Raw genomic sequence first — 27492 nt, 5'->3', positions numbered from 1 at the left:
CACTTAAATAAGTGATAAGAAAGCAGTAAAGAATTTATCCAGTGAAATCTTCTTCCGTGAAGTCTCAGTTCTGCACACACCCGTCTGCAGCATTAGGAATGACATGTGCTCTTTTGTCAAAGCATTGCTTCAGTGCTCATCCCACGGAGAACGTTCACGGCAAAGTCCTGAGTGCTCAAAGGTATCAGTATGAAAGGCAGCTGTGGAGAGAGAGTGAGAGAGAGAGAGAGGGGGGTCTTTGCACCAGCATCTCATCTCACCGAAGCAGCTCTTCAAATGGAAAACACTCCTGTGTAGCGCATATGTGGAGCTGCTGTAGGTGGATGGGAACACAGATCAAAGAACATAGATGTATTCTGACCGTAGGCCTACTGACCTTCAGATACATATAAACATATATTCACAAGTCCCCAAATAGATTTACAGAATCAAGATCGCATGTTCTGGATTCGGCCTCAAAGTTTTAATTTTTTTTAAATGAATCTTATTTGTTGATGGCCAACTTCAGTCAAACTAGCTTTTTTTATTTGCTGTCCATTTTCAATGAGGTTTGCCGTTTTTGTAACCTTGTAAACAAAATTTGGTTACTGTAAAAGTACAGTTCAGTGTTATCAGTAACTAAGACTTCAAATCATTAAGAGTAATTGAAATAAAATAATCGAAAGTATTCGATGAAAAACTATAGCTTAACTAAGTTAAGTACAAAAATTATCAAAACAAATTAAAGCGAAAAAACTAATGAAAAATGACGAAAGCACATAAAATGTGATATCCAAATAAAAGCTAATTCTAAATAATATAATAGTATATAATAATAAGAAAATAACACTGGTATAGTTTTTCAACCTTGATTTCATGATTTTCCACCAACATTAAATAAACAGAAAATTTAATTAAAAAAATAAAACAAATACACCAGAATTATTAACAGCAGATTTACCCTTAAATTAAAAGGTTATGGTAGTTTGGAACAAAATGGTATTAATTAAACTATATTAACTATGGTAACAGGGTTAAAGGTTGAGCTTGATGAATACAGTCAACTCAACATATTTATAAAAATGTAGATTGAGATTTGTATGAGATTATAAATTTGAAGAGATTACATGGACGTCAAATTGTTAAAGAATGTACGTTTTGTAATGGCAGAAATATCTAGATTTGTGAGCAAGATAAACAGCTAAATATTATGTTTTTTGTCATTAAAATGTGTTAATAATTTAAATATCTTTAGTACAATGAATGTAATTGATTGAACATGCTAAAGTTATGATTTATGTTTTTATTCTTGGATACCATTAATAAGGTCATGACCTCTGAGGTGTTGGACAGGCCAAATTAACATTTGGTGCGAAGAGGTAATGCTTTAAAAGAAAAGAAAACTCAAAGTGAAGTGTATTTGTGGAGAGTGCCAAATGCAGGTTTAGATGACTTTTCAAAACTACATTTATAACTTCATTAGTGACATGTCTTGGCAGTCGTAAGTGAAGAAAATAAAGTTTGAGACCCTTCATCTTGCTGATATCTGCTGGTGTTGTAAGTGACTGACAGCATTTGAGAGAAATTTCTGCTTGAGCTCCATTCAAAATAATTCCCTCAGCATCACTCGTGTTTTAACTTAAACACTATGCTGAAACCTCTTTTCCCCAGAATCATGTGTTTAGTCATTTTATTATTTTATTATTTTAAAAGTTGTTTTACCTGAACAAACTGCTGCCTTTGTTCCTCTGTCTCTTGTACAGTTTAAAGAAAAGACTACACACACAGCCATGGTATTTATACAGAAAGTGTGTTTTATTTTCCAATAAAGATAAAGTACAGAAAAAAAGAAAGAAAAAGAACCACGTTGTCTTTCTATTCTTCATCTCCCCACAATTTCTGGTGCTTTGTGGCAGGTACAAATCTCATTAACTATAATCAGTGAGATAATGTAAAATTAATAGGCCCTTGCTTCTCACTAAAATATGAAGTAATTCCCTAGTAGCGTGCCTGAAAACCCATATGATCAAACCACTTCATACACACAAACACATTATTATCTGGACTGGTTAGTTATCTGCAAACAGGAGGCATCTTGTGGTTTCTCATTCATTAGGTGTCAAAGCACAGAGAAAAACCATTAGAGGTGTACTATGCAGAAAGTCTCATTAACCATATAAGAGTATGGCTGAATGAATAAATCATGAGGAAATAATTTATTAGTGGCTTCATTTTGCATATTGGTCTGTATTTGTTTGTGTTTAAAATAATTTAAAATAATTAAAAAGTAAAACATCAGAGTGAGATTTTTAAGAATGTATCAATACATAAAAACACTTGGCTATTATTGCCATAAGAAATAAAAAAGTTTTTTTTTTACTGTGGATGGTAATAATAGTAATTTGATGTATAGATCTACCATCTATGTTTATCATATTCTTTCACAATGGTATTTACTGGTGCTCCAAGAATACTGTAATCATGATACATATTAAGAATTAGTAGTAATATTTCCACTACAGATCTACATAGTTTAAAAAGGCGTTATATGGCTCCATCATGTGGCTGATAATGGTATCACAACAACCGTTTTGCAGTGCGATGATTTATGACTATAAAAATTAGCTTGGTGCTCTGTCGGTATTATTCGGTTACATGATTACATCCCAAAGAGAGATTATCTAATATTTTCAGCAGGGTAACTTTATTTAACAGCCCAGGGTAAAGTTAAAGAGAAAGATGCTGTTAAGTGAATCGCCTTGGTCTTTTTAACCCCGCCCTGTTGTTGAGCCAATCAAAATTCCTAATCCAGAGTTCTGTTGATTTTGACAACGAAGCCCCGCCCTCAAATCAACGTCTCGCTCTTCTTAACTGTATTACTTAATTAATCCTGCGTCTTTGTTGTAGCTTTCGGGGATTTTCTCTGAAAGTAAAGATAAAGTTGTCCACTCCAGAATACAAAAACCTTGGACTTTTCGCTTTGTACTTGAACTTTTAGGTATGAAGTGAAATAAAACTAGTCGCGTGGAGGAGTGAATAGAAATTTTGGCTCGCGCGAGCAACGCAACGCAACGCAACGCAACACGCGAGACCCGCTCGAGTTGAAGAGCTGAAGAGCTGAACCAAAAACAAAAGTAAAAGGGACCTGGAAGCTTGAGTTACATTTGTCAAGAAGCAGGTGAGAAGTCCATGTTTGCCCCGTCGCTTGGTGATGGAGGGACGGGCTGGGGGTGTTAGTTTGTGTGCTGCTCTCATGGAAACAGTCTGAAGTTCATGTATTCACATGAAGTGAGCTGTTTTTAGATGTCCAAGGTAAGGAATCCTACAATACTACAGTCAGTGGAACTTTGCTTGTTAATTAAAGTCCACAATAACAAATTTCATGTCTCAAAATACAGTGTTTGAATTTAGAGAATTCGCAACTTTCCAAAAGGGCTTTTGCTCTTGATCAACAGGTTAAACCACCTTCTGCTCACTAGTCAAGGTGTAAAAATGTATATTAACTAGACAGAAACAAGAACTTCACACACACACAGACAAATATATATATATATATACTCCTAGATTTTCTTTTCCATAGAAGCTGGATTATGTTTATTCAATTAGCTAGATACTAGACCGACAGAATTGTGCAATATAGCCTACATTGGACATGCTATTAACTTTTTGTCGTAACTAATAGGCAAAGTAAAGCAGGGTAATTAAGAAAAAATTAACTTTTAAGAAAAAAGTTATGAAACAGTAAATGGTAACGTTAGTTAACATGACATGACATGACATGAAGTCGTGACAATAGTTACATGTGTGACATGATATAGCCTACCTTATATAAAACTATTAGAAACCACATTTTTGATTATTGTTTAATTATTTTTTTTAGCATTCAATGTAGCCTTATGTTACAATTCAACATTTATTATGTGATGTGATATATGATGCTATGGTTATTGTTTTATTTAATGTAGCCTAATATTATATTTATATTTTATTTATAATATAATAATAATATATTATATTAAAAAAATGTGATTACAGATCTGAAGTGTAAAAAACGGAAGATAGGGCCTAATACTTTCTATGCTGGTCAGGTGTTTCTGTGCTAGAAATGTCTTTTAAGAGAACCTTTTTCAAATGATGGTCAAATAATCCCAATCCTTCCAAGTCAACCCAAAAGAGTTGCTCATTGTTTGAAAGTGACACATTAATTTCATTACAGACATTGCAGTCGATCTTGTGGCCTGTCTGATCACAACAGAAATATTCTTCCTCAGACACTGTGGATCTTCTTGGCCCATAAGGAGCTTTAGAGCTCACTGTTGGTCTTATTAATCCTGTTCAACGCTGTGTGTGTGGCCACTGTCATGTAGCCTATTAAGTGCCATAACAGTAAATGATCTATATATAGGATACGTGTTGCTTTTGGCTGAGCTCACCACAGGCTTGCTGAATGGATGGCAGAGATCTAGACAAGCGGTTAATTAACGTATGCTGCAGAATGCACTGCACTCAGGAGATTAGCAGACTCCCTCGGCGAGTACGTTTGTGTGCATGCTGGCGGAGGATGCTGCTCACAGATTGCTATGGTTTGTGAGTCTTTATGGAATAGTTGCTTGCTACAAACAAACGGTTCACCCACACAAATAGGTCTGGTACACACAGGACATGACGACATGTCATCCTTACTTGTAGTTTATGAAAAAACTGCATGAATGTGTCTCTTGCTGGGGTCACTTTGCCATTTCTAAGATTATGATTAGTCTGTATCTTTGACCTAATGCCCTGTTTTGATTTTTAAAATGACAAGTGTTCACAACTATTCTCTGAATGTGGCAGGCAGCGTCACAATTTAAAAAGGATTGTAAACCAAATTTCGTCTAGAAAAATTAAACGTTGCTTTTCTTTTTAAAGCAGCTTTTCTTATAGATCAGAAGGAAAGTTCTTTCCCAGCTATTCATCTTTGCTATGAAGCAGTGTTCTGAATGCTGATTGGCTGTTCTTAGAATGATGCTTTGATGCCTGTGGCCGGCAGTGCATGGCAGAGGTTGTTGTGTGGTCACCATGGCAACAAAGGGCCCTGTGAAGGTCCACCATAACACCATACACATCCCAGACTGTTGTTTGCTTAATGTTTAACCTAAGCAATAATATGCATCAATAAAACGAAAGTGAAGCTCTCGTTTTGATTATGCAATTATTAATGACCTTCAGGTCAAACACAAATGTTTTCTATTTTCACATTTTACTACTTCGACACTGCTTTGCTGCTCAAAAAACATTTCTTATTAGTATCATGTTGTTTATGGTGTTGCTGCATGCTTAATATTTTTGTGGAAATATGTGAAGTAAGTGCAGAGGCGTTGTGTGTGCTGTGTGAACATGGTGGTTTTGTAAATCTAGACTAAATGTGAACATGCATTTGATCACATCACTTGCACCAAAACAGTAGGCCTATTTAGTACTCCGTATTCCTAAAAGCAAAGTGAACAGTGAATTGCAAACTCAGAATATTATGCAAGCCTGTAATAATTAAATATGTTAATTACATAGATGGGTCAATGACGTGGTGTGTCAATTCCGGTGTCCAAAGCATATTAATTACATTTAAAATGTATACATTTTTAAATGCACTTCATTAAATGAATCAACTTCCCCCTCTTTAATTACTTATGTGAGAATTCAATACAAATAATTAATCTTGAAGGAACTATTGAGCTCAAAAGTCCCAAAATGCCATTCCAGATAACTGCCCCGGCTTAAAATCTGAATACAAAAATACGACAAAAATTTAAAAAATATAAATAAAAGTATTTATAATCTACTTGGGCATAATTGTATTAATGTTTTCAACGATGCCTACAAATATAGTGATAATACTAAGTTTATTTAGATTTTTATGACAAAGACTTTGGTCTCCAAATTGTGATTTCTCTAATGTCATTCCTGGATAACAGACATAAATTACCATTTTCGACCATAATGCATTTTGGTATGTCATGTGACATAATATTGTATCAAAAAGAAGACCCTGAAGGAGCACCAGAACATGTGCAAATGTGAGTAAGCTTCTCTTAAAATGTTTATATTTTGACCTTTTCGGTCACTGGTGCACTTTGTAGCAATATCATGTGTCCTTTTGGATAAAAATAATAAAACATTTATAATGTTTTTATATTAAAAAACTATCTATATGATCTAAAAGATTACCTCATAGCGATGATAGCTAAGTTGTAGTTTTCCATGGTGGTTAAGTTAGTGCCTGATTATAAAGAAAAAATATTTGTTTTGTCATTCCTGGATAACAACATGTCATTCTTGGATAACAAAAAACCTCTGTTAGCCAGGACATGTCATCCGTTATCCAGAATGACATATGCGTAACAATCTAGTTTTTAATTAACATTTGTAAACTTTTAGGCATAGTTATTTTAGATATATTATTAACATTAACAATATTTACATAAATGTATGTTTTTTGCCATATTTTTGCTGTCATTCATCTTGATTTCATATGATTCAATGAGTCACATTCAATTATCTTTGAATTGAATTTTGTAATGTTAATAATAATGTAATCACGAATGATGTAGTCATATTTATTAATTATACCCCATTTTGGTAACACTTTATAATAACTGCATGCTATTAATCATTAGTTAAGCATTAGTAAACAGTTAATTCATAAAGCATTAATAGACATTAATAATCAGCTTATAAATACAGCTATAAATGCTTTATTCTTGATTTATAAGCATATCTATAATGTGTTTAATAATTGTATTTGTTAATGATCAATTTATAATTTCTAAATGAAGTATTGCATAATTTACAAACCAGTTATTTGGGAGTTGATAAGTGATTCATAAGATCACTTAGAAAGTTGAGTAAATATAGTAAATTCAGGTAGTTATAAAGAGATCTTATAAAAACATTATTTAGACATATAGTAATAGTTACTTAGTGTGTTAGTAAATGCTTTATTAACATGTATTTATACTGTAATTCAGGGTTAATTCAAGTAGTTATAAAGCATTTAGTAGTGGTCAGTTAACTGTTTTTGTGAGTTCATCTAAAGTGAGAGCTAGTTATGCCTTGTAAAGCATTTATAAAGGAGATTTAAAGGCTCAGTTAAATATTTCTATGTTCTGAATCACTTTTATGCTGTGTTTGTTTCCTTTTTCTGTTTAGAAGATAACTGAGTCTTTAAATCACCTTTATAAATGCTTTACGAAGCATAACTAGTCCTCACTTTAGATGGGCTCACAAAATAGTTAACTGACCACTACTAAATGCTTTATAACTACCTGAATTACTGTAGAAATACATGTAAATAAAGTATTTACTAACAGACTAAGTAACTATTACTATATGTCTAAATAATCATATGTATGTACATTTTAATAATTTATTAATCATGTACATACACTTTCTAAGTGATATTATGAACCACTGACCGTTCCTACATAACTGGTTTGTAAATAATGCAATACTTCATTTAGAAATGATAAATTGATAAATAATAAATTATGAAAATACAATTATTAAACATTATAGATTTTATAAGCTAGCTTCTAGCTTCTAGTATAGCTTTTAAATCAAGAATAAAGCATTTATAGCTGTATTTATAAAATATGTAAATCATTTATCACAAAATGTATGAAATGCTGTTGCATTTAAGTGCTCGCTGAATTAACCAATTTACATAAAAAAATGTTGATTGACACGTTTTTAACGATTTAAAAAAAGTTTTAGTGTTTCTTACTTTGTTTCAAGTTTGAGTGTTGGAAGGAAAAATGATACCGAGGATAGTTTTCATGGTAATCCTGAAAAATATTGCTGAAAGTCCTTGCGTCTAACAGTATGTCATTCCGGCTAACAATGACACAGGGATTTAATTTAACCCGTATTTGTGTGTTAGATTACACAAATCTGTTTTTTTGTTGAGTTAAGGATAAAACAATTCTAATTTACTTTATTGGAAAACATTTTTAAACATTTCCCAGCTTTTTTTATTTATAAAAAAATAAATTTATTTTATTTATTTGGTCCTGAATTTTGAGTTACCAGCAGCCAAAAATGAGCCCATGTCTATATGAAATCCCAAATTGATTATATTAATTATTATTAAAATGTAGTTTTCCGAGCACTAATTGTTTGTTGAACTCCAATTATGAATATCACTACATTTGTATATGCCAACAATGGTAGAAATGTAATCAATTTAAAAATTCATTACGTTACCCAGGAATGACATTTTCATGGGGAAAAAGATCTGATTCACCAAAAAAAAATGTTAATTACATTCTTGAAATGTGTAAATGTCATTGCATTACATACACAACACTCTAATAAGTATAGAAAGTCCTAAAATTTGAATTTTTTGCCAGTTTTATTTTTTTTCACATTTTAAATCCTTATCCGACATTCACCAAGATATACTTACGGGTCCAATGTCTTCGCTGCTGACATTCGATGATCCAATTTAACCTTACTAAAGCAATAATGACTTTAAATAAACCCTATACTTGTGTTTATGTATTTATTTATTTATTGCAGAAGTAAGAGTGTTGAACTTTCTTTATCTGCATCCCATTCTTCTGCAATGCAGAATGGCAGCACAGCTCACAGGTTTGTTTGAGCTGCGCCCTCTACTGTACAGGTGTTAATTTCCATTTCCTTTTTGCATTGCTTATTCATTTCACTTTTGGTCTCAACATTTGCCAATTATAGGTCTTTTTTTGTTGCTATTAATAAACAATAAACCAACCTTGGCCTAGTTGAGAAAAGGCAAAGCAAAATTAACATAACATTACTTTACATAAAAAGTACAGTGGAGAAAATAATTATTTGATGCCCTGCTGATTTTGTAAGTTTGCCCACTTACAAAGAAATTAAGGGTCAATAATTGTTATGGTAGGCTTATTGTAGTGGATAGAGACAGAATATCAACTAAAAAAATCCCCAAGCAAAACATCATTTAGTACTTGGTGGAGAAACCCTTGTTGGCAAGCACAGAGGTAAGATGTTTCTTGTAGTTGGTCACCAGGTTTGCACACATCTCAGGAGGGATTTTGGTCCACTCCTCTTTATAGATCCTCTTTAAATCCTTAAGGTTTCTTGGCTATCGCTTTGCAACTCGAAGTTTCAACTCCCTCTACAGATTTTTTTTTATAGTATTAAGGTCTGGAGACTGGGTAGGCCACTCCAAGACCTTAATGTGCACCTTGGCAGTATGTTTTGGGTCATTGTCATGCTGGAAGACCCATCCACGACCCATCTTTAATGGGAAGGAGGTTCTTGTCCAAGATTTTATGGCACATTGCCCCGTCCATCAGCCCCTCAATACTGTGAAGTCATCCTGTACCCTTAGCAGAGAAACGGCCCCAAAACATAATGTTTCCTCCACTGTGCTTGACTGTAGAGATGGTGCTCTTGGGGTCATAGTCAGCATTTCTCTTCCTCCAAACATGACGAGTTAAATTGATGCCAAAGAGCTAAATTTTGGTCTCATCTGACCACAGCACTTTCTCCCAAGCCTTCTCTGAGTCATTAGATGTTCATTGGCAAACTTCAGAGGGCTTGCACATGTGCAGGGGGACCTTGCGGGTGCTGCAGGATTTTAATCCATTGCGGCGTAGTGTGTTACCAATGGTTTGCTTGGTGACTGTGGTCCCAACTGCCTTTAGATCATTAACAAGCTCCTCTCATGTAGTTCTGGGGTGATCCCTCACCTTTCTCATGATTATCTTTACCCCATGAAGTGAGATCTTGCATGAAGCTCCAGACCGAGGGCGATTGATGGATATTTTGTATTTCTTCTATTTCCGAATAGTTGTCTCCTTCTCACCAAGCTTCTTGCTGATGGTCTTGTAGCCAATTCCAGCCTTGTGCAGGTCTACAATCTTGTCCCTGGTGTCCTTTGACAGCTCTTTGGTCTTGCCCATGGTGGTGGAGAGGATGGAATGGAAGATAAAGATTCTGTGGCCAGGTGTCTTTTATACACATAAAGAGCTGACATTAGTAGTACTTTCTTAAAGTGACAGGACTAATCTGAGTTTCACATGGGCACATAACCAATCTTTGAGAGGCAGAATTCTTGCTGGTTGGCAGGGGATCAAATACTTATTTCACTCGATCAGATGCTAATCAATTAATTTTTTAGTTGATATTCTTTCACTATCCGTTAAAACAAACCTACCATAAAAATGATAGATCTTTTACATTTTTTTTGTAAGTTGGCAAACTTACAAAATCATCAGGGATCAATTAATTATATTCTCCACTGTAACAAAGTAATGCAATTAGTTACTTTTAAAGTAAATAAGTAATTAAAAAATTAAGTAACTTTTTTCCCTCTGCCTTGACATCAAAATGTAGTGTACACATTAAATAAGCTGATAGGGCAATTGCAAAGGCATTTACATGCAACTTCAGATGGAATACTACTTTAGCATTTTAGTGGATAAGTATTTGAGCATTAAAAATAGACATTCAATATCCAGTTTTACATTTATGCTCTGTTGCTCTGTTTCAGGGCATATGAAGCAGGTGAAGAGCTACATTATTTATTCAGATGTTTTGTGGTTCCACTTGAGAGCAGCTGTTTACAGACTTTGCGTAGCCTTTCATCATGCTCAATTAGAACTGAGCTACAGTACATGAATGACGGAATTAATTAGACTATTGTAAGGAGTTACACAGATGCTTAAGGGTGTGTTCGCTTAGAACGGTTTGAGTTTCTGTTGAACACAAAATATATATTTTCTGGTTCCTATTGACTTCCATTAATATTTTTTTTATATTATGGAAGTCAATAGGGACCAGCAACTGTTTGGTCACCAACATTCTTCGAAATATCTTCTTTTGTATTTAACGGAACAAAGAAATTATAACAACTTAAAGGTGAGTAAATTATGACAATTGAATTTTTCGGGCGAACAATTCCTTTAACACCTTTTTATGTCTCAGAAAAATCATGAAAAGTAACTACTCTATTGTTCAATGAAAATAAAAAATAAAAACATACTATTTTTGTGGTTTTCAGTTTGTTCAATCACCTTGATGACCTATAAGTGGACATTACACCTGTTCATAAAAACATTCGCAATTGGTGAACCATGAGAGAAGACCTCAGTGTCAGCGTGGAGGAGGTGTGGGTGGTACAGGATCTCAAGGTGGAATAAAAGAGAGAGATAAAGAGCAAGGTAATGGAGCGGAGCAGAGGTGGTACCACTGCAGGAGTTCTGGTGTGGACACCAGCCCCAGCATACCCCTCTCCCTCGAGCCCAGAGGGGTCGGACTTCAGCTGGGATGAAGAACTGGATGAGGACTTCCAAAGCCAGATGGATGAGAATGGCATCATCGGTCTGGCAGAGAGTCAAGGACAGCAGGAGGTGAGGACAGCAGAGATGTTTGACTGATATCTGCCCATTTATTGGTCATTTAGAGCAGGCTCAAGTGTCTCATTACTCTTAAAAACGCTTGTCAGTGGACAAATGCATTTAATTAGAAACATTTCTTATCCAATGTATGCCCTATTTCTTAAATAATGGTACTTTTTTTAAACTCTTTAATAAACATATCATGATTCTCTGAATCAGGGAGGAGAGGAGGAGATTGCGGAGGACCTGTTGTGGGACGTGAAGACCCCCGAGCCTGAGTATGGGCCTCCACCTGCACTAGAGGTGATAAGTTATCACCTGAGTGAGCTGCTGGACTCTGAGCCACTCTCTCAGGCCACTGGAGACGAATGCCGCTCTGCATTTCTACGTAAGGACTGTTCATTTAAACATTCGCAGCTGAGTTTAATAGCATGAAACTATAGTAATCGTGTAGTGAAATGGTTTTAATTTTGTGAACAGGGATAATTAGTTCATAGGTACACTATCTATTCATCAAATAATCCTGGATAAAAAATGTATCGCAGTTTTCACAGAAATATTAAGCAGCAACTGTTTCCAACAGTGACAAAATGTGTCTTGAGAACCAAATTGGCATATTAGAATGATTTCTGAAGGATCATGTGACACTGATGCTAACGCTGAAATTTCAGAATTTACTCCGGTATTCAGAATTACATTTTCAATTTAAATTGTAATAATAATTCACAATACTGTTTTTATTGTATTGCCTTGGTGAGCATAAGAGACTTCTTTCAAAAACATTTAAAAAACTTGCAGACGCCAAACGTTTTATTAGTAATGTAAGTATAATAAAAAATGATCATATGGTCTAAACAGTCTTCATTCACATTCTGTCTTTTTTAGAGGAAGAACACGGAGCAGATGAAGACCAGAGTGCTTTGTTGGAAGATTGGACTGATGATGAGGATGGTACAGGAAGCCCAACAATCCAAAGGCACAAATTAAACTCTTTCCCAGAGAGAGAGACATCGTTAGACATGACTGATGAGGACACATGTGAAGATACTCAGAGATTCATGGACCAAACATTTCCTGTCACAGAAGAGATGGTATCTATGTTTGGGATGGTGAAGAGCCTTGATTTCAGACACGAAATGACTGAGATGCCCCAAAACATTCCAATTTCAGGAGTCCCAGAGCGATCTGAGCAAAGTGATAGTGAGGAGCTCAAGGAAACCGATGAGCAATTTCTCCAAGTCTCACATCGTTCCTTTAGAAACACTTCTGATCCTATCAGTTTTCCCCATTTGTCCTCAGAGGAAATGATGAATAACTGTGATATTGAAGCAGAGACATTTCCAGAGCTAGAAATTAGGGCAGAGTCATCTCTTAGCACTTACCAGAGTCCTGCTCCTAAAACATACCACACTGTTAGATCAAAGGGGGAGGAGATTAAACACAAGATCACACCTCAAGCTTCACCAAGAAGCTCTGTGATGAAAATCAGACAGGGAAAAATGCACCAAGATTGTACGAGTGGAGAAAAATTAGAAAGAAGGTTACACAATCCTAACCACAACCTGCAGCCTCCAACGGCCTTTCCCAGAAAAACAATCCCTGCTTCCTGTGACGACCAGGTTTCCATTCCAGCACAGTGTATTTCTAAAGCAAGCGTCTCCCTCTCAGAGCACACGCCACCACCTACACCTCACCGATCTTCAGCAATGAAGAACCACAGAACCTCCAAAACCTCTCACACGGATCCAGATGACATCAGGTGAAAAATGGACGAGCACAAATTCATGTGATTTTTGACCCAGTAATTTGACCCATGATTTGTTGGCCCATAAATAAAATAAATGTATATAATGTACGTTTCTCTGCAAATAATATAAAAAAAATATAAAAATATATATATAAATAATAGTCAATAAAAATATGTACATGTATGAAATGTGCATTTATTTATTTAAAATAAACTTTAAAAAAGTAATTTGTTGTATTGTTGTAAAGTATAATTTTTTCTAGAATTTAAAATAACATTTTTGTACTATAATGTGATCAGTCCATACTATACATTTAGTCCAACTTAGCTTCTTTTTTTTATCAATTATTACTGTGTATGTATTCTTAGGAAAGGACAGCTGAGTCACCCCTTACCTGATTTCTCCAAAGTGCAGCCGAGGGTTCGATTCCCGAAAAACAGTGGATACAAACCTCCTAAAAGCAGTAGACCCCCTCATGATAGAACTTCACACCCAGATTTTCCTGTAGTGTTCAAATCCCCTGCTGAGATTGTGAGAGAGGTCCTGTTGAGCAGCTCTGATGGGTCTCCAGGAAGTCCCTCCAACAGTGGGACCCTCAAGCGCCTGCACAGTACAGTACCAGAGGAGTTCCGCTGCCCCCAGCAGGCCAGCACACTGGTGCAGCAGCTGCAGGTACGTAAAGAGGAGTGAACTCACTGTTCAGAATGAAATTCTAGTACACCATTTACTGCACACTGCATAGTGTACAGTACTGATTCTTTTTTAAAGGGGTCATGACATGAGAAATAAAATTTGCCTTTTGCCATATAAGAGGTCTTTGTACCATTAAAACAAGTTTCCAGAAAACATTATACTCTTGAGTATCTGTACTTTACTTATTATGTACAACAGGACAAATTGAAGAGTGAAAGAATGTTCACTTTGACGCGTCCAGTTTAAACAGCTTGCTTGAGTCTCTGGACAGACTTTAGAAGGATACCAGTGTCAGGAACAAGTCAATGTTTTATTTTAATGGCATCCCGGATCACGTCGGAGGATTATACAGTATGTTTGTTCAGAGCATTTCATTTTATAAGCGAGGCACAGTGTAATGGAGAGTTTGCAAAGAAACCTTTGTTGAAAGATTAAGCAGTCAGCTGTATTGGATCTGGCAGCAGCTGCATCACAACCCGTAAGTAAATTATTTCATAATGCTTTGTCTGTAAATTACGGTTTTATATGGATTTATGAGTGGGCATTGATACTGTTTCCTATGCTATGACACTGGTAAATCACAACAGTGGCCGTTTACTGACAAGCCTTGAAAGAGCTACCCTTTAAAAACATAATTTCAGACAGAGGACGAGGCTTTATTTATTAATTTATATTATAAAAAATACAGTCAAATAGTAATATTGTGAAATATTATTACAATTTTTGTTTTCTATTTAAAAAAAATGTTTTTTAAACTAAATAACTTACTGAACCTAAGCTTTTGAACGGTAGTGTATTCTGTTTATTTATATGCAACAGAATACCACAATAAACATTTTAAGCTATTCTACATTGACGTCACATGGTCTCGCTATATTGATGTTTGATCATCTTGGAAATACATTTCTTGCTTTTTTTATTTTAAAAGTATCTTAACTCTTTGTAGTCTGATATGTTAAAATCCTGGTTGATATTCATATAGTTTATTGTTCACATTAAATAGGGAAGTATAAGTGAATTGTATTGTGGGAAACATTTTCCCTAGCAGTGTATACTACATCTGCACTATGTTTTGACAAAAGTAGTAGGTTATAGCTGTAGTATACATACAAAAAAAAATGGGTAGCATAGCATTCTGAACACACTGACACACTTGAAATTATGCTGATTTATTTTCATTTAGGCTTAAATGAAAGATCAAGCATTAAGTCTCTTATTTTTCCCCTCACTTATTCTTACAGGAGGACTATAACAGGCTGCTTACCAAGTATGCAGAAGCTGAAAATACTATCGATCGACTTCGCCTTAAAGCAAAGGTTGGCTTCACATACTGTATTTATGGTTATGTGCTTTTTCTCCCTTCATTTGAAGGCTGACAAGAATTCAGTGCCATGCTCTCCCTCATATCAGCAGGCCTGTCTCCTTTCTCCGTCTGCGAGAGCTATTTTTAGACTCCTCAGGCTGAGTCAACACAATATAAATTCAGAATCTCTTTTGTGACGGCCATAATCACAGCCATCCGTTTAGCAGCACTGCCATACAGAAGCAAAGGCTCATTTTCAAACTGAGGGCTCTCTCTGATTGTCAAGTTTTTCCGGAAATAAAAAGGCCTGCCAAGAAAGGTTTACCTCAGAGGACAAACACTTTCAGAGAAAAGCAAACTAGCAGACAAACAAACTAAGGCAATAAGCAGTGTACAATTGTTGCACAAATACAGCAATTACACGTCTTAGTAGTTTATTTCCTTCCCAATTTACAACCTAAATGGCATTATCATTATTATCGTTCTCATGAAATTAGCTGTATTTTATGTGTCTGATAAGATCATACATTGCATCAGTGTTGAAAACGGTTAATAAACACAAAACACCGTCACCGAAACAAGTGACAAAGTGACCTGGAACAAATCTGGTCCTGAGCCAAAATTAAAACAGGATGTGATGTCACGTACCTTCGCTGTTACATAAGAGGTCAGTGTTACATGTCAAGACCTCATCTGAACTTATTTCAGCAGTACCGTAACCTTTTACAGAGCAATGTTGGTTATTATTTAGGCCAATAATTGTAGGCCATTTCTCTGTTTGGTTTTGCATCTCCTGCTGCATTTGCTCTAAAGCTCATTAAGTTCTTCCCTCACATGACCTGACCATCTGCTTCTGCTTTAACAGAAACAACAGCTTGAGAAAGACGGATTTCATTCACTTCAATGATAACCCTTATTGACTTAGTTGTGGTTTCTTAGATGTAGAAATAGGGGTGGGTCATAAATAATAAAACTCTAGAAATGGCATCATTAAGAAATGGCCTTTCCAAATTCAGACAGAAAATTAAGAGTTTATTTAAAAGAAAGTTAAATATTATATATATATATATATACTGTGTATATTTGCTTCTATCGCCAACCTTTATGTAAAAATGAAGGCATAGGCTTGTAACACTGTTAATTGACATCTGATGATCTGATTCTGGTAATGATCGATTTATAATAAAGGTTGTGGTCGAAAATGGGTGCTATTTTATTGGAAACACTCAGGGGTCATGTTGAGGTTATGTTTAGTGTGATTTAGTGTCTCGGGGGCTTATCAAGTGGGGACAGTCATTTGGCCTCCATTATACCCTTTTCTTCATTGTGTGTGTGTGCGTGCGTGCGTGGGTGCGTGCGCGTGTGTGTGTGTGTGTGTTGCAGGAATATCAGCCTACTTACACTGTGTTTTCGTTGTATTTCTCTATCCAGTGTCTTATCAGCAAGTGCAGCAGTGGGATAACACTCATTAAATGGCCTGTTTTATGAGCCCTTTATTGTATGCGAGTCTCCTCCATTCTCCTTTGTGGTTCAGCCACTAGTCTGCGGTAAATCTGAGGGGTCTGTTATGCGTGCAGGCAAGTCAGGGCTGTATTTCTCTGTTGGTCTCAGCATCAACACAGTTGGTGGGGACAGTCCTTGTTGTGTTCTTCCCACTGTGTATCGTCCCACAGATCCAGACCCAAATTTGCTTCCACCTGAACCAGAAATAAATATAATATAAACATACTCATTTTATTTCTGGATTTTATAGTACAACACATAGGGGACATGAATGTGTTTACACAGGACTCATTACAAGGCATTATGTATAGAAATGGGCTCATGGTCAATGTAGCCATTTACTTGTCAACTCATGATTGTTTTCTATGTGCTGTTTGTTTTTTAGGTTGGTCTCTGTTCTGAACCCCAAAAGCCCAGTACAGCTATCCTGTCAGGTGTTATTCAGGAAGGGTCAAAGGTCATAACCCTCAGTTTTCCTCAAGCACAGAGGGCAGAGTTCAGCGCAGGATCTGCTAACCTGCCCCAGCAGAAGAATGGCCCCGGTACACCACACTGACAATACCACTTTGAAACTTGAATAGTGTACATAAAATCACACTAATCACAATCAAACAGAAGTACACATTTTCTGTAATATATCATATATCTGTAATGGTTAAGAAAACAGCAGAATTTTTATTTTTGGGTCATCTTTTTTTTTTCTAGTGATGCACTGAAATGATTTTTATTTGATCAAAATTAAAGTTATTATTTGGCCAAAAACCAAAACCAAAAATAAAGTTTATTTAATAATAAATTAATTCATGAAATTAATTTAAAATTAAAAAACTGTAACAAATTAAGGCAGTTTTTATATAAACTTTTTAATGATATCGTTTTTAATGTTTCGACTCTAATTCGTTGTTTAAATATAAACATTTAATGTATGTTTGTTATTACAGTCACTGTTTAAAAAAGACATAAATAAGTAAGATTATAATGATTGTAAAATTATAATGAATATGAGTGCATATATTTAGCAAAATGCTCCTCTAGAGTTATTTTTTTCTAGCTGACTTATGAGCTATGGACATGTGGACTCTTCTAAACTGGTTTTGAAGTGAAACTGAATAAGATTGTTCAATCATCCCAAAATTGTTTTGTTCGCATTGCAGAAAATTTCAGAAAAACAGTACCTCGCCCTTCTTCTGTGAGCTCAATCAGCTCTGGCTCTCTCACAGCAGACCATCTAACTGAGACTCTGACCAAACAGACTCATAGATTCCAGCTACAGGTAACTAACTTTAAAAGAACCTGTTTGGATCTTTTAGAGGTGTCTGTAACAATGACCATCATTGTCAAACTCAAGATAAAATAATTCAGATAAGCTGGAACCTTGTTATTTTAACAGCAGTGCACTGAATCCTAAATCAACTTTTTTTTTCTTTTCTCTTTTTTCTTGTTTAGGTTGATGCTTTCGAGGCAATTCTAAAGAATGGGAAACTCAAGCCCTGTGAACAGATAAAGGTATGATGATGCTTGTTTAAAAAAAAACTTGAATTTTTAAAGACATGAAGTCAGATTGACTCAGTCTGAATCCTCTACAGGGTATCTCCACACTGGCACAGGGGCAAGAGTCTCTTGAGAGGGCTTACCTAGATGCACGAGCCAAGTATCAGATGCTGCAGCAGCAACAAGGCGGGCATGTCACCTTTGACCCAGACAGGTAGCATATGTTTTAAATATATATATATAAATATATATATATAAATATATATATATATATATATATATATATATATATATATATGAATCACATGAATAAATTGCTTTTGAAAGTATATAAAACAAAATTTTATTTTAAATTGCAATAATATTTCACAATATTACTGTTTTAATTGATTTTTGATCAAATTAATGCCGCCTTGGTGAGCATACGAGACTTCTTTCAAAACATTAAAAAACAAACCTATTTTTTAATTAATATTTTATTTATTTGTTCACAGATAAACGTCATTGTTGTTTGATGCCGATGCAAATATTGACAAAGCTGTGCTTCCTGTTTACTTCCTCTGTCACTGGTTTGTAATATGTATGGAATATGCATACTGTGTGACACAGGGACCTAGAAGGTCAGATCTTCAGGTCAGGGATGCGATTGGATGAGATGAAGGAGTGGCTGGAGCAAGCAGAACAGAACCAACCCATTTCTGAGTCTACTTTAACCCCGCTCCCTCCTTCAGATGTGCTCTTTGTGTCCATGCTGGAAACTGAACCTCTACCTGAGGTGCCTCAAACTTAACTTCGACACCTCACTAACCTCTGACCTCATGAGTTTACAGATATGAAGGACAGAAAATTACTGATTTTCTCCTCCATTCTTTCTCAGTGCCCACTGTCAGCAGTCCATCCTGAGGCTTGTGTTGGTGTGGAGGTCAGTTCAGTTAGCGGAGAGAGTAATGCAGAGAGAGAGGAGGAAGAGATCCTCCCATTTGTTCTTCATCCGCTCTATGACAAACACAAGCATGTGGAGAAAGACTTCAGTAACCTCATGGGCTGGTGAGTGACCTTTGAACCTCACACACAGACAGACACACACACACACACACACATATATATATATATATATATACTGTATATAAACACCTTTAAATGTCAGACTTATATCTCTTACTGTCTTCTTACCCAGCTATCAGAGTTTTAAAGAGCTCCCTGGGATGCTGGACCAAGCTGTGACTTTAAAGAGCCGTGACTTGCTAGATTTTGGACACTGTGTTCCCTCTGGGAAAAAAAGCGTAATGGTCAGACAACGACACAGGACTATTAATGAGAGTGAGATGACAAAATCTGCTCAGCAGTGAGTCCTGAGCCTATTTCAAATAATATTTCAGTACATAAGCTTCACAGATGCACTGCAATGTTTTTCTTACTCTGTATTGTTGTTTTCCAGTACTATATCTCTACATTCTTAAATCAAGATACATTAATTTGAAAGGCAAAATGGTAATTTTTGGCTGCTGGTGGATTTTAAAATGGGAATTATTTTTTTATTTTATTATTTTGATTAGTCGATTGCTATATCCAACTTCTGTGTGGGGTCTTCCTTCATTTTTAATCTTGTTAAATTTGTTGGTGATCAAATATTCAATATCTTTACTCTCCATAATTAAGCTGGTTGCTAGATTATCAGCGGGAGCATATATTCTAACTAATATTACGCAATTTATGTCTCTAGGAAAAGGAGCAGTGGTTCCAACTTCAATAATATTTTATGCTGTTACAATGGTGAAATTACAAACAAGAAATTCACATTCTGAGACATGAAATTAAATGATTAACTGGGAATTTGATTAAAATTAGATCGTCCTTTCGCTTTTTCCACCCCAAAATGTTGATGAGCCACCTCTGCAGAAACCCACACTTAATATTTTATTAAAATTCAGTGACTTCATGCTTAAAACAAGAAAAATATCTTCTAGTGGTGTAAGAAAAATTAACTTCCCTTTGAATTACGTTTATTACCTCACTAGCAGGTATTTTGTCGTTTTAAGTATAAACTCAAGTTAATTTTGATGTTTTAAAAAAAACATGACAATTTTGCTTCACAAGAAAATGTATTGTGATTTTAAGAATGTTTAGATATTTTTACTGAAAATGATTTTTTGCTGTGTTTAGAAGATCTGTGGGATCAGCAACTTTAGACAGTAAAGAATGTTATATTATTATATTTCATCATCCAGACATCACTGTGTTTGGGCCATGCTAACCGATTTGACAGGTGTACCATGGATTAGAACCAATCTTAGCTGATAAGCCCCATCCATTTTAGAAACCCTGAGATTCTATCAGTTTATTCTAATCCAATTATATAAATTAAGGTAATTGACACAGATCTAATATAAGAATACTTCTGCGTTTGTGATCTAAACATCAGCTGTATGTTGTTATCAGATTTTGAAAGATGACTAAGGGTAGCAGCAGTTCAATCCACACTGCACTATTATCAACACCTGGCTGTTTGCTCTGTCATTCACCTCTCCATTCTATCTTTCTTTAGTCATCCAGCAGCAGATTGTGTCCCTCGCTCCAGCCCATCTGTTAGGTCACAGGTGTGTGACTCTATGGAAACTCACCCGGAGGCTCTTTACCACTCCTCTGTGTTGCCAGGGCAACAGGGCAGGGAGAAGAAAATGTCAGGAAGCAGGAAAACTCAAAGCAATAGCCTAACCAGCCTGGCAGAGAGTACAGAGCCCAAAACTATGGGCTTGAAAGCAAAGGCCAAGACTGTCAGATCGCCCCTTCTGGTCAGTGACTACTTTATTTGTGATGAACAACTCTATATAGTTGAAGGATTCTTTATGTGCATGAATAAGATATCATTTGAATAGAGTTCTTGCATGTATTTCTGACACTGCAGGATGGGGTCATGTCTCCAGAGACAGACAGTGGCTTTTTGGGCTCTGAGAGCAGTCAGCTCACTCCTGCAGTACACAGTCCTCTACAACAGAGGGCAGTGGTGAGGTATGAAGCGCCTTCACTGTCTAGAGGACTTCCACGTTGATCCTATTACCCTTTATTAGACAAGAAACCTGTGAACTGTTATGCGTTAGTGGTGCTTAGTAAATTAAGCATCACTTTAACTTGCTCATACTTAGGGTTAGAGACTCATCCTGCACTATTTGTGCTACAGACATGAGGAGAGGTGTGCTTTTACTTTTTAAGTGACTAGACATATTTTCCACCCGATTGAAAATGGGTGAAAAAGTCTGGGGGAAAAAACTCTAATTTATTTTGAAATTCTAGTTAAATGTTTTTGCCATCCTAGGGAATATATACGCCATTATATTTTTCTGAAATCTCCTCCAGTTCCACACCGTCTGGCTCGTACATGAAGAACGCTGAAAACCCAGAGTCTGCTCTTCCTCCTGGGCAGCCTTTTGCCGTCTCCAACTCTCGCTCACAACCCTCTCCAAATACCCTAGGAGAACACCTCCGCATGTCTGGAGGATGCACAGCTCCAGTTAGGGAGAGAGGACGGGAGGAAAGGCATTCCTCTTTCAGCCTTTCTCCATCAATCTCCCCCCTTCATTGGCCTAATAGCACCATCCCCCCCTGGCCAAGCAGTCTGACCAGCCAATCAGATCATGGCAGTGATCATGGTGGGTGTCAGCATTAGAATAGGTTTGACATTTTGTACCAAAGTCATTTAAAAATATTTTTTCTCATTTCTAAGAGTTTAAGTGTCCATTTGTATTAATATGGTTGTCTTATGTTTCTCTTTATGAAATCATAATAAATGGTTACACTAAATGCATCAAGTGAATACTTCTACAGCGTTTATGAAGATAGGTTAAGGTTAATGTCAATTTCCACATATACTAATATGTTTTGAGCATTGATTGTTTAATGTAAATTAACAATAGTATATAATTTATTTAACCTTAACCTAAAAAACATTAACCTGGTATAATATATGCTATTATATATGTATACTGTATATATGATTTTTACAGCATTATCATTAAAACATTTATTTTGTCTTGAATAATGCTGATATTTGAACACGTCATTAATACTTATCCTGCATTTCTCTTTTCATCCTTTTTCTCTCTCTGCATCCTGCTTTTATCCATAATTTTTCGGTCCATTTCTTAGCAGGGGAGGAAAAAACACAGGATAGCCAATACCAAAAACCAGCCAATCTGCTGCTCCGCTCTCACAGAAGCCCCTCCTTCCATGTGCCTTATCACCACGAAGACCATCTCGAAGCCCAAACTTCCGTTCAGCTAACAAATCACCAGTGAGTTTCCTAAAGGCTGACATGGTCACTTCGGCGCAAACAAGCAGAGATTTATGGCTGCTCTTTTGAGCCAGGGCTCTACTTTAAGGGTGTTCTGGGGAAAAATCCAGTGGTATTAAGTGGTCTCTATAAAATCATTTTTAACTTCGTAGCAGCCAGAGTTCCATCTGGATAATTAGATTTAATTTTCATTCTTTCCTTTCTTTGATTCAGCAGGAGTTTGACTCTCAAATAGACTAGCTGAAAATAGTGCTGGTATGTATTCTGCTCCACATCAAGATACCAGCATTAATCACCATTAGCTATTAATAAAATCCCTTGTGTGTTTTTGATGGTTGAAATATTCACCTACCCACATCCACACACCCACCACTTCTGGCAGTGCCTGTAATGCTTCTAACTGCAATGGTTATTTCTAAACCCTGTGTTGATCTGAACTCTAACAGACTCAAACTATCTTTAGAGCCAATATGAACAGTTTCATCTAAACACCATAAGACTAATTGTGACGTTTAACAGTCAGTATAAAATCTGGTTCACACTAAAACTTATAATGACTTATTGACGTCATCTGACCCAACATGACTTTTGAAGAGAACACTTGGCCTGCTACTATAACTTCAAATTGTTCATGAAGGGAAATTTTTGACATGCTCTGTCATCTTTTACACTTTTAATGTACACTACTGTTCAAAAGTTTGCGTTTGGTATATTTTTTAGCTGCATTTATTTGATCAAAAGTAGTGTAAAAACAGTAATATTGGGAAATACTATCACAATTCAAATGAACTCTTTTCTATTATAATATATATTAAAATGTAATTTATTCCTGTGATGCAAAGCTGAATGAGCGTCCATTACTCCAGTCTTCAGTGTCACATGATCTTTCAGAAATCATTCTAATATGCTGCTCAAGAAACATTTCTTCTTATAATCAATGTTTAAAACCGTTGTGTTGCTTAATATTTTTTTGGAAACCATGTTACTTTTTTAAGATTTTTTGATGGACAGAAGGTCAAAGCAGCATTAATTTGACGCATCGAAATTGGAACTCCAGATAGTGACTGATTTTAATTGAATTTAATGTTTTGATCCCTCTTTAAACTACAAAAACTGCCTTTTATGCATTGTGTATGTTTCAGAGAGGCTTTTAAATCTCTACAGCAAGAAGTGAATCGACTAAAGGAAAGACTAGAGGGAAATCTGACACTCTCCAAACCTGCTAGTCCCGTTAGAGCGCCCCCTTCTGCCACAGAAAACACCACAAATCACGCACACCCACAGACCACAACACCGCAGTGGGTTCATTTAAGGTTTATTAGACTATCAAAATATTATGTATGTTGCCTTGAACTTGTAGTTAATAATCGGATGTGTTACAACTTCAGTAAGATTGGACCATATTTATTTATTATCAGGTCAGAGAGGAGGAGAAGGCAGACAGAGCGAGAGAGGAATGGAGAAAAAGAGAAAGGATACTCACCAAGACCCATCCTGAGGGAGAGATCAGCATCTTTACCTCGACATCGACCTGAAACTGACCTGAGTATGTTTAACTACTTGCAAGTCTTTCCAAATCAGTGTAGGATAAATATGGCACGTGGCTTTGTGGTAAGAGAGGGATCCAAAAAGATTTTCTCAACGGCCCTGAATAACGAAACACTTGGATGCCAAGTTGAATCAGTTAGATTATATTATTTTTCACCATTTTCCTTATTAACCCTGCTGCAGCAACTGATTCTGAGCAAATCCAGTCTGAGCCAAGACCATCAACATTAAGACATGTCCCTATGTCCCCTATGACATCAAGAGGGAGAAGACAAACCAGAAGATTTGAACGTCACAAAGAGGACAGTACCTGTAAGAACAGATCTTTGTTATAATTTAACATGACCAGGTTTTTATATGGTAGTCAAGAACAATTTGTGGTAATTTTAATTAAACATCAGCAGGCAGATCCGATAATAGCGATGAAATGGAACCGAGCCGTGGACCGGAACCTACCTGTTTACACTGCATATCAGATCGCACTGGTGCCTCGACACGTAAGCATCCTCCAGCTATCATGATAATGGGATCTGAAACTTTCTGTGATTAACATTTCATGAACTGTCCTCCTGTCCTTTACACTATTAATTAAAGGCCCAATGAGGAGCAGGAGCTCTCCACGTCTCACGCAACCTTCCTGTAGCCAATGCCCATTCTGTGGTGCATTAAGAGCCTCTCAAACAGGTTTGCTCTTCATTATCTATAAACTAATGAAGATGTGAAATATTTTGCTGATATATTCACCTAATATGACTTGTATATCACCAAGAATCATGTTGACTCTCATGTGTGGTTATTTAGCCAATCAGGTGCCAGTTTCCACCCCCAGAAGGAGTGAGCCAATGAGATCCTTACAGAGGGATAGAGGAGGGATAAATGTGGCAGTGGCTCCTCGCCCCACATTGCAAGGAGCTGTTCCAGTTATCCCATATGTGCCCGTCTATCCTTCAGCTCTGTGAGTACTTTTTCCTCTGCTGCTGCCTGGACAATGAATCAGACTCTAGAAAAATGTATGAGAACACTCAACAATCTCAACTTCCTGTCAATGGACAAAATGAGTTTTGCAAGCTTGATTCAAACTTGTCTGAGATACTGTGGAACTTTGAAGCACAAAATTATCCAAATAATTCTACACCTTTTAATTGACTTTACTCAAATTGTTGTGTTGTTAATATAATTTGTAGTGGGGGAAAAAAGTGGCCTCTGAGTTTTGCACTTTACTTTGTTTTTTTATGGTTTTTATATTGTTTTTTATTTGTTCCATTAGAACAAGCAGTTGTTCTATGATGATTTGATTTATATTATGCGGATATACACTACCGTTGAAAAGTTTGATATTGGTAAGATTATTTAATGTTTTTGAAAGACATCTCTTATGCTCACCAAGGCTGCATTTATTTGATAAAAAAAAAAATACGATAAAACAGAAATAGTGTGTAATATTATAATTTAAAAGTACTGTCTTCTATTGTAGTATATTTTCAAATGGAATTTATTTATGCGATGGCAAACCTGAATTTTCAGCTGCCATTTTTTCCAGGATTCTTTGATGAAATGTATATAATATATTTATCTAACATTTATATTATACAATTAATCCCCCACTCTGTGTCATTTTCTTGCAGTTACTTCTCCAGCCCAGTGACGACACAGGCCTACTCACAACCCTTTAACATCACAGCAAGTCCCAGCAGAGATGGGGTCAGAGGTCATCGCAGACGCTCTCTCTCTCTGGACCATCAGCAGCTCTCTCTGAACAGCTCTCTGACCCGCGCCCTCACAGCGGCTAGAAACATGAAAGAGGTCTCACATCGCATGGCTCACTCTCTGTCCTCAGGTCCGCACTGCAGCAGCTTCCTCACCACATCCTGCACCTACTGACACAAGCATTTGTTCATTCAGCTGATGCTTTTATCCAAAGTGACTTCAAATGAGGAATAATACATTTGTGCTGCTCAGCTGTTTCACATAAAGAAAGTGATGTTTGTTCTTTTTTATTAGTTTACATAAAACAACTTTTTCTCATAGCAGTGTGACTGATGACATGCAGACATGCAACGCTGCAGTAGAAAATGCTGGGAAATGTCTCAGGTGACTTCGAGATTGATAACTGCATTATGGTAGCTTAAACAATACAGATTTGTATATACAGTGACCTCAAAAATATTTGGAAACTTAATCCACACTTAAAGATGCATGCATATCATTGAATTAGAAAGCAAAAAATGCAAGAAATATTGCTTTTTTTAACTAAAAAGTTTGAAAAGTTAGGTTTTAAATGGAAAAAACCCTAATAAATATACTGTTATAAGTGAAGATAAAGACGTGGATACATTGTGGTTTCCAAACATTAGTAGAACTTGAGGATATCCACTATTTTACGAATTTCACAGATACCAGTTGGATTTATATTTTGTTAAATAATGAAAAGATGTGTATGCATGTTTAAGTGTGGTTTAGATGTCCAAAGGCTTTTTGGCTCCACTGTACTAGACCTTTTTTTCTGGCAAGTCCAGATAATGTCATTGTCTTTTCAAATATCCAAAGTGTGGTAGATTTATATTTGTTTTAACAAATAAGAAAAGTTACTTTCACAGTATGAATGTGAAACAGATTTGTTTTTCATAACTGTCAGTGACAGGTTTTTAAATCTGTATCTTTTCTAAAAGGGGGGAATAAGTACAGTGCTGTTCTTGAAGTTGTTGGGTGATTGTGTTTGTATTTATATTACAGTACTTTTGTGCTGTGTTTGTTTACCTGGAATTTCCCAATTTGAAATTGGATAACCATTTGTAACTTGTCAGAAGTTGCTGTTCTTTAGCAGTTTCTTTTTTCAGAACAACTCGTCAGTTTCTTTTATGTTTTTTTTTATTTATAGAGCTGTACTTTTATTTACTTCTATAAATGATTCTATATTTGACCTGTGTCATACTACTGTTTTTCCTTACAGCTAGGTAACGAACTGGACCTTTCACTTCTCCATTTCTTTTGATATGCTACAGGTGTTTGTATGGAGAGAAATCTGAGTTGAAAGTCAGCTAGTGTACAGTATCATTCAGAATCCAGTGATCAAGGTTGGTGGCTAATCAAATGGTCCATCCTCCAACATTTTGTTCAATGTAACATGGTTCCCACAGTCATGGAAAACCTGGAAATAACAGGTAGCCATTACCAGACCTGTAATTAATAAAATAAAATGAGTAATTTTTATTAATAATAAAATATATACTTTTTATATACAGGGGTTAGAGAATGAAACTGAAACACTGGGTTTAGACCCCAATAATTTATTAGTATGTTGTAGGGCCTCCTTTTGTGGCCAATACAGCATACATTTGTCTTGGGAATGACAGATTCAAGTCCTTCACCGTGGCCATAGGGATTTTGAGCCATTCCTCTTCCAGAACAGTGGCCAGGTCACGGTGATGCTGGTGGAGGTTTTCAAACGTTTTCTGACTTGCTCCCCCTAAATACTGTATCAATGGTCAACTTTACTTTCATGTTCATCAAACCATTCTGTCTGGCTGTGTGTTGGTGCTGATACACGTTACCCACTTCAGG

The 27492-nt window shown here is 36.0% G+C and overlaps 1 protein-coding gene across 3 annotated transcripts; it reads left to right on the top strand.

Moving 5' to 3' along the window:
• Nucleotides 1-2839: 2839 nt before the first annotated feature.
• On the top strand, nt 2840-26851 carry akna (AT-hook transcription factor). 3 transcript variants are annotated; one of them, XM_077232732.1, is made up of 24 exons: nt 2840-3157; nt 11021-11369; nt 11577-11745; nt 12243-13116; nt 13474-13777; nt 15040-15114; nt 16990-17146; nt 17759-17877; nt 18051-18110; nt 18191-18309; nt 18705-18870; nt 18973-19142; nt 19273-19440; nt 20641-20887; nt 21001-21104; nt 21450-21742; nt 22239-22383; nt 23526-23681; nt 23802-23929; nt 24115-24243; nt 24336-24428; nt 24526-24615; nt 24733-24886; nt 25557-26851. In XM_077232732.1, the coding sequence occupies exons 2-24, from the start codon at nt 11184-11186 to the stop codon at nt 25810-25812; spliced, it is 4362 nt and encodes a 1453-aa protein (XP_077088847.1). In that variant the 5' UTR covers nt 2840-3157; nt 11021-11183; the 3' UTR covers nt 25813-26851. The 3 variants fall into 3 exon arrangements, with proteins under 3 accessions (XP_077088847.1, XP_077088846.1, XP_077088845.1); XM_077232731.1 differs by having other exon boundaries at nt 3032-3157; nt 24333-24428; XM_077232730.1 differs by lacking the exon at nt 2840-3157 and having other exon boundaries at nt 11040-11369; nt 23526-23696; nt 24333-24428.
• The last annotated feature ends 641 nt before the right edge of the window (nt 26852-27492 follow it).

Source organism: Siphateles boraxobius, unplaced genomic scaffold (genome assembly GCF_051911475.1).
Source record: "Siphateles boraxobius isolate OS27281-9 unplaced genomic scaffold, OSU_SipBor_1 18, whole genome shotgun sequence".
Taxonomy (NCBI): domain Eukaryota; kingdom Metazoa; phylum Chordata; class Actinopteri; order Cypriniformes; family Leuciscidae; genus Siphateles; species Siphateles boraxobius.
Note: the sequence above shows the minus strand (reverse complement) of the source record. Positions and strands in the feature narration are given on the sequence as shown.

What these genes read in the sequence shown, in the direction of transcription:
- akna (XM_077232730.1), top strand. Translation starts at nt 11,184, where the DNA reads ATGGAGCGGAGCAGAGGTGGTACCACTGCAGGAGTTCTGGTGTGGACA. An exon ending in GACTTCGCCTTAAAGCAAAG is followed by an intron (nt 15,115 to 16,989) that starts GTTGGCTTCACA and finishes TTTGTTTTTTAG; the next exon opens with GTTGGTCTCTGTTCTGAACC. An exon ending in TCGACCTGAAACTGACCTGA is followed by an intron (nt 23,930 to 24,114) that starts GTATGTTTAACT and finishes ACCCTGCTGCAG; the next exon opens with CAACTGATTCTGAGCAAATC.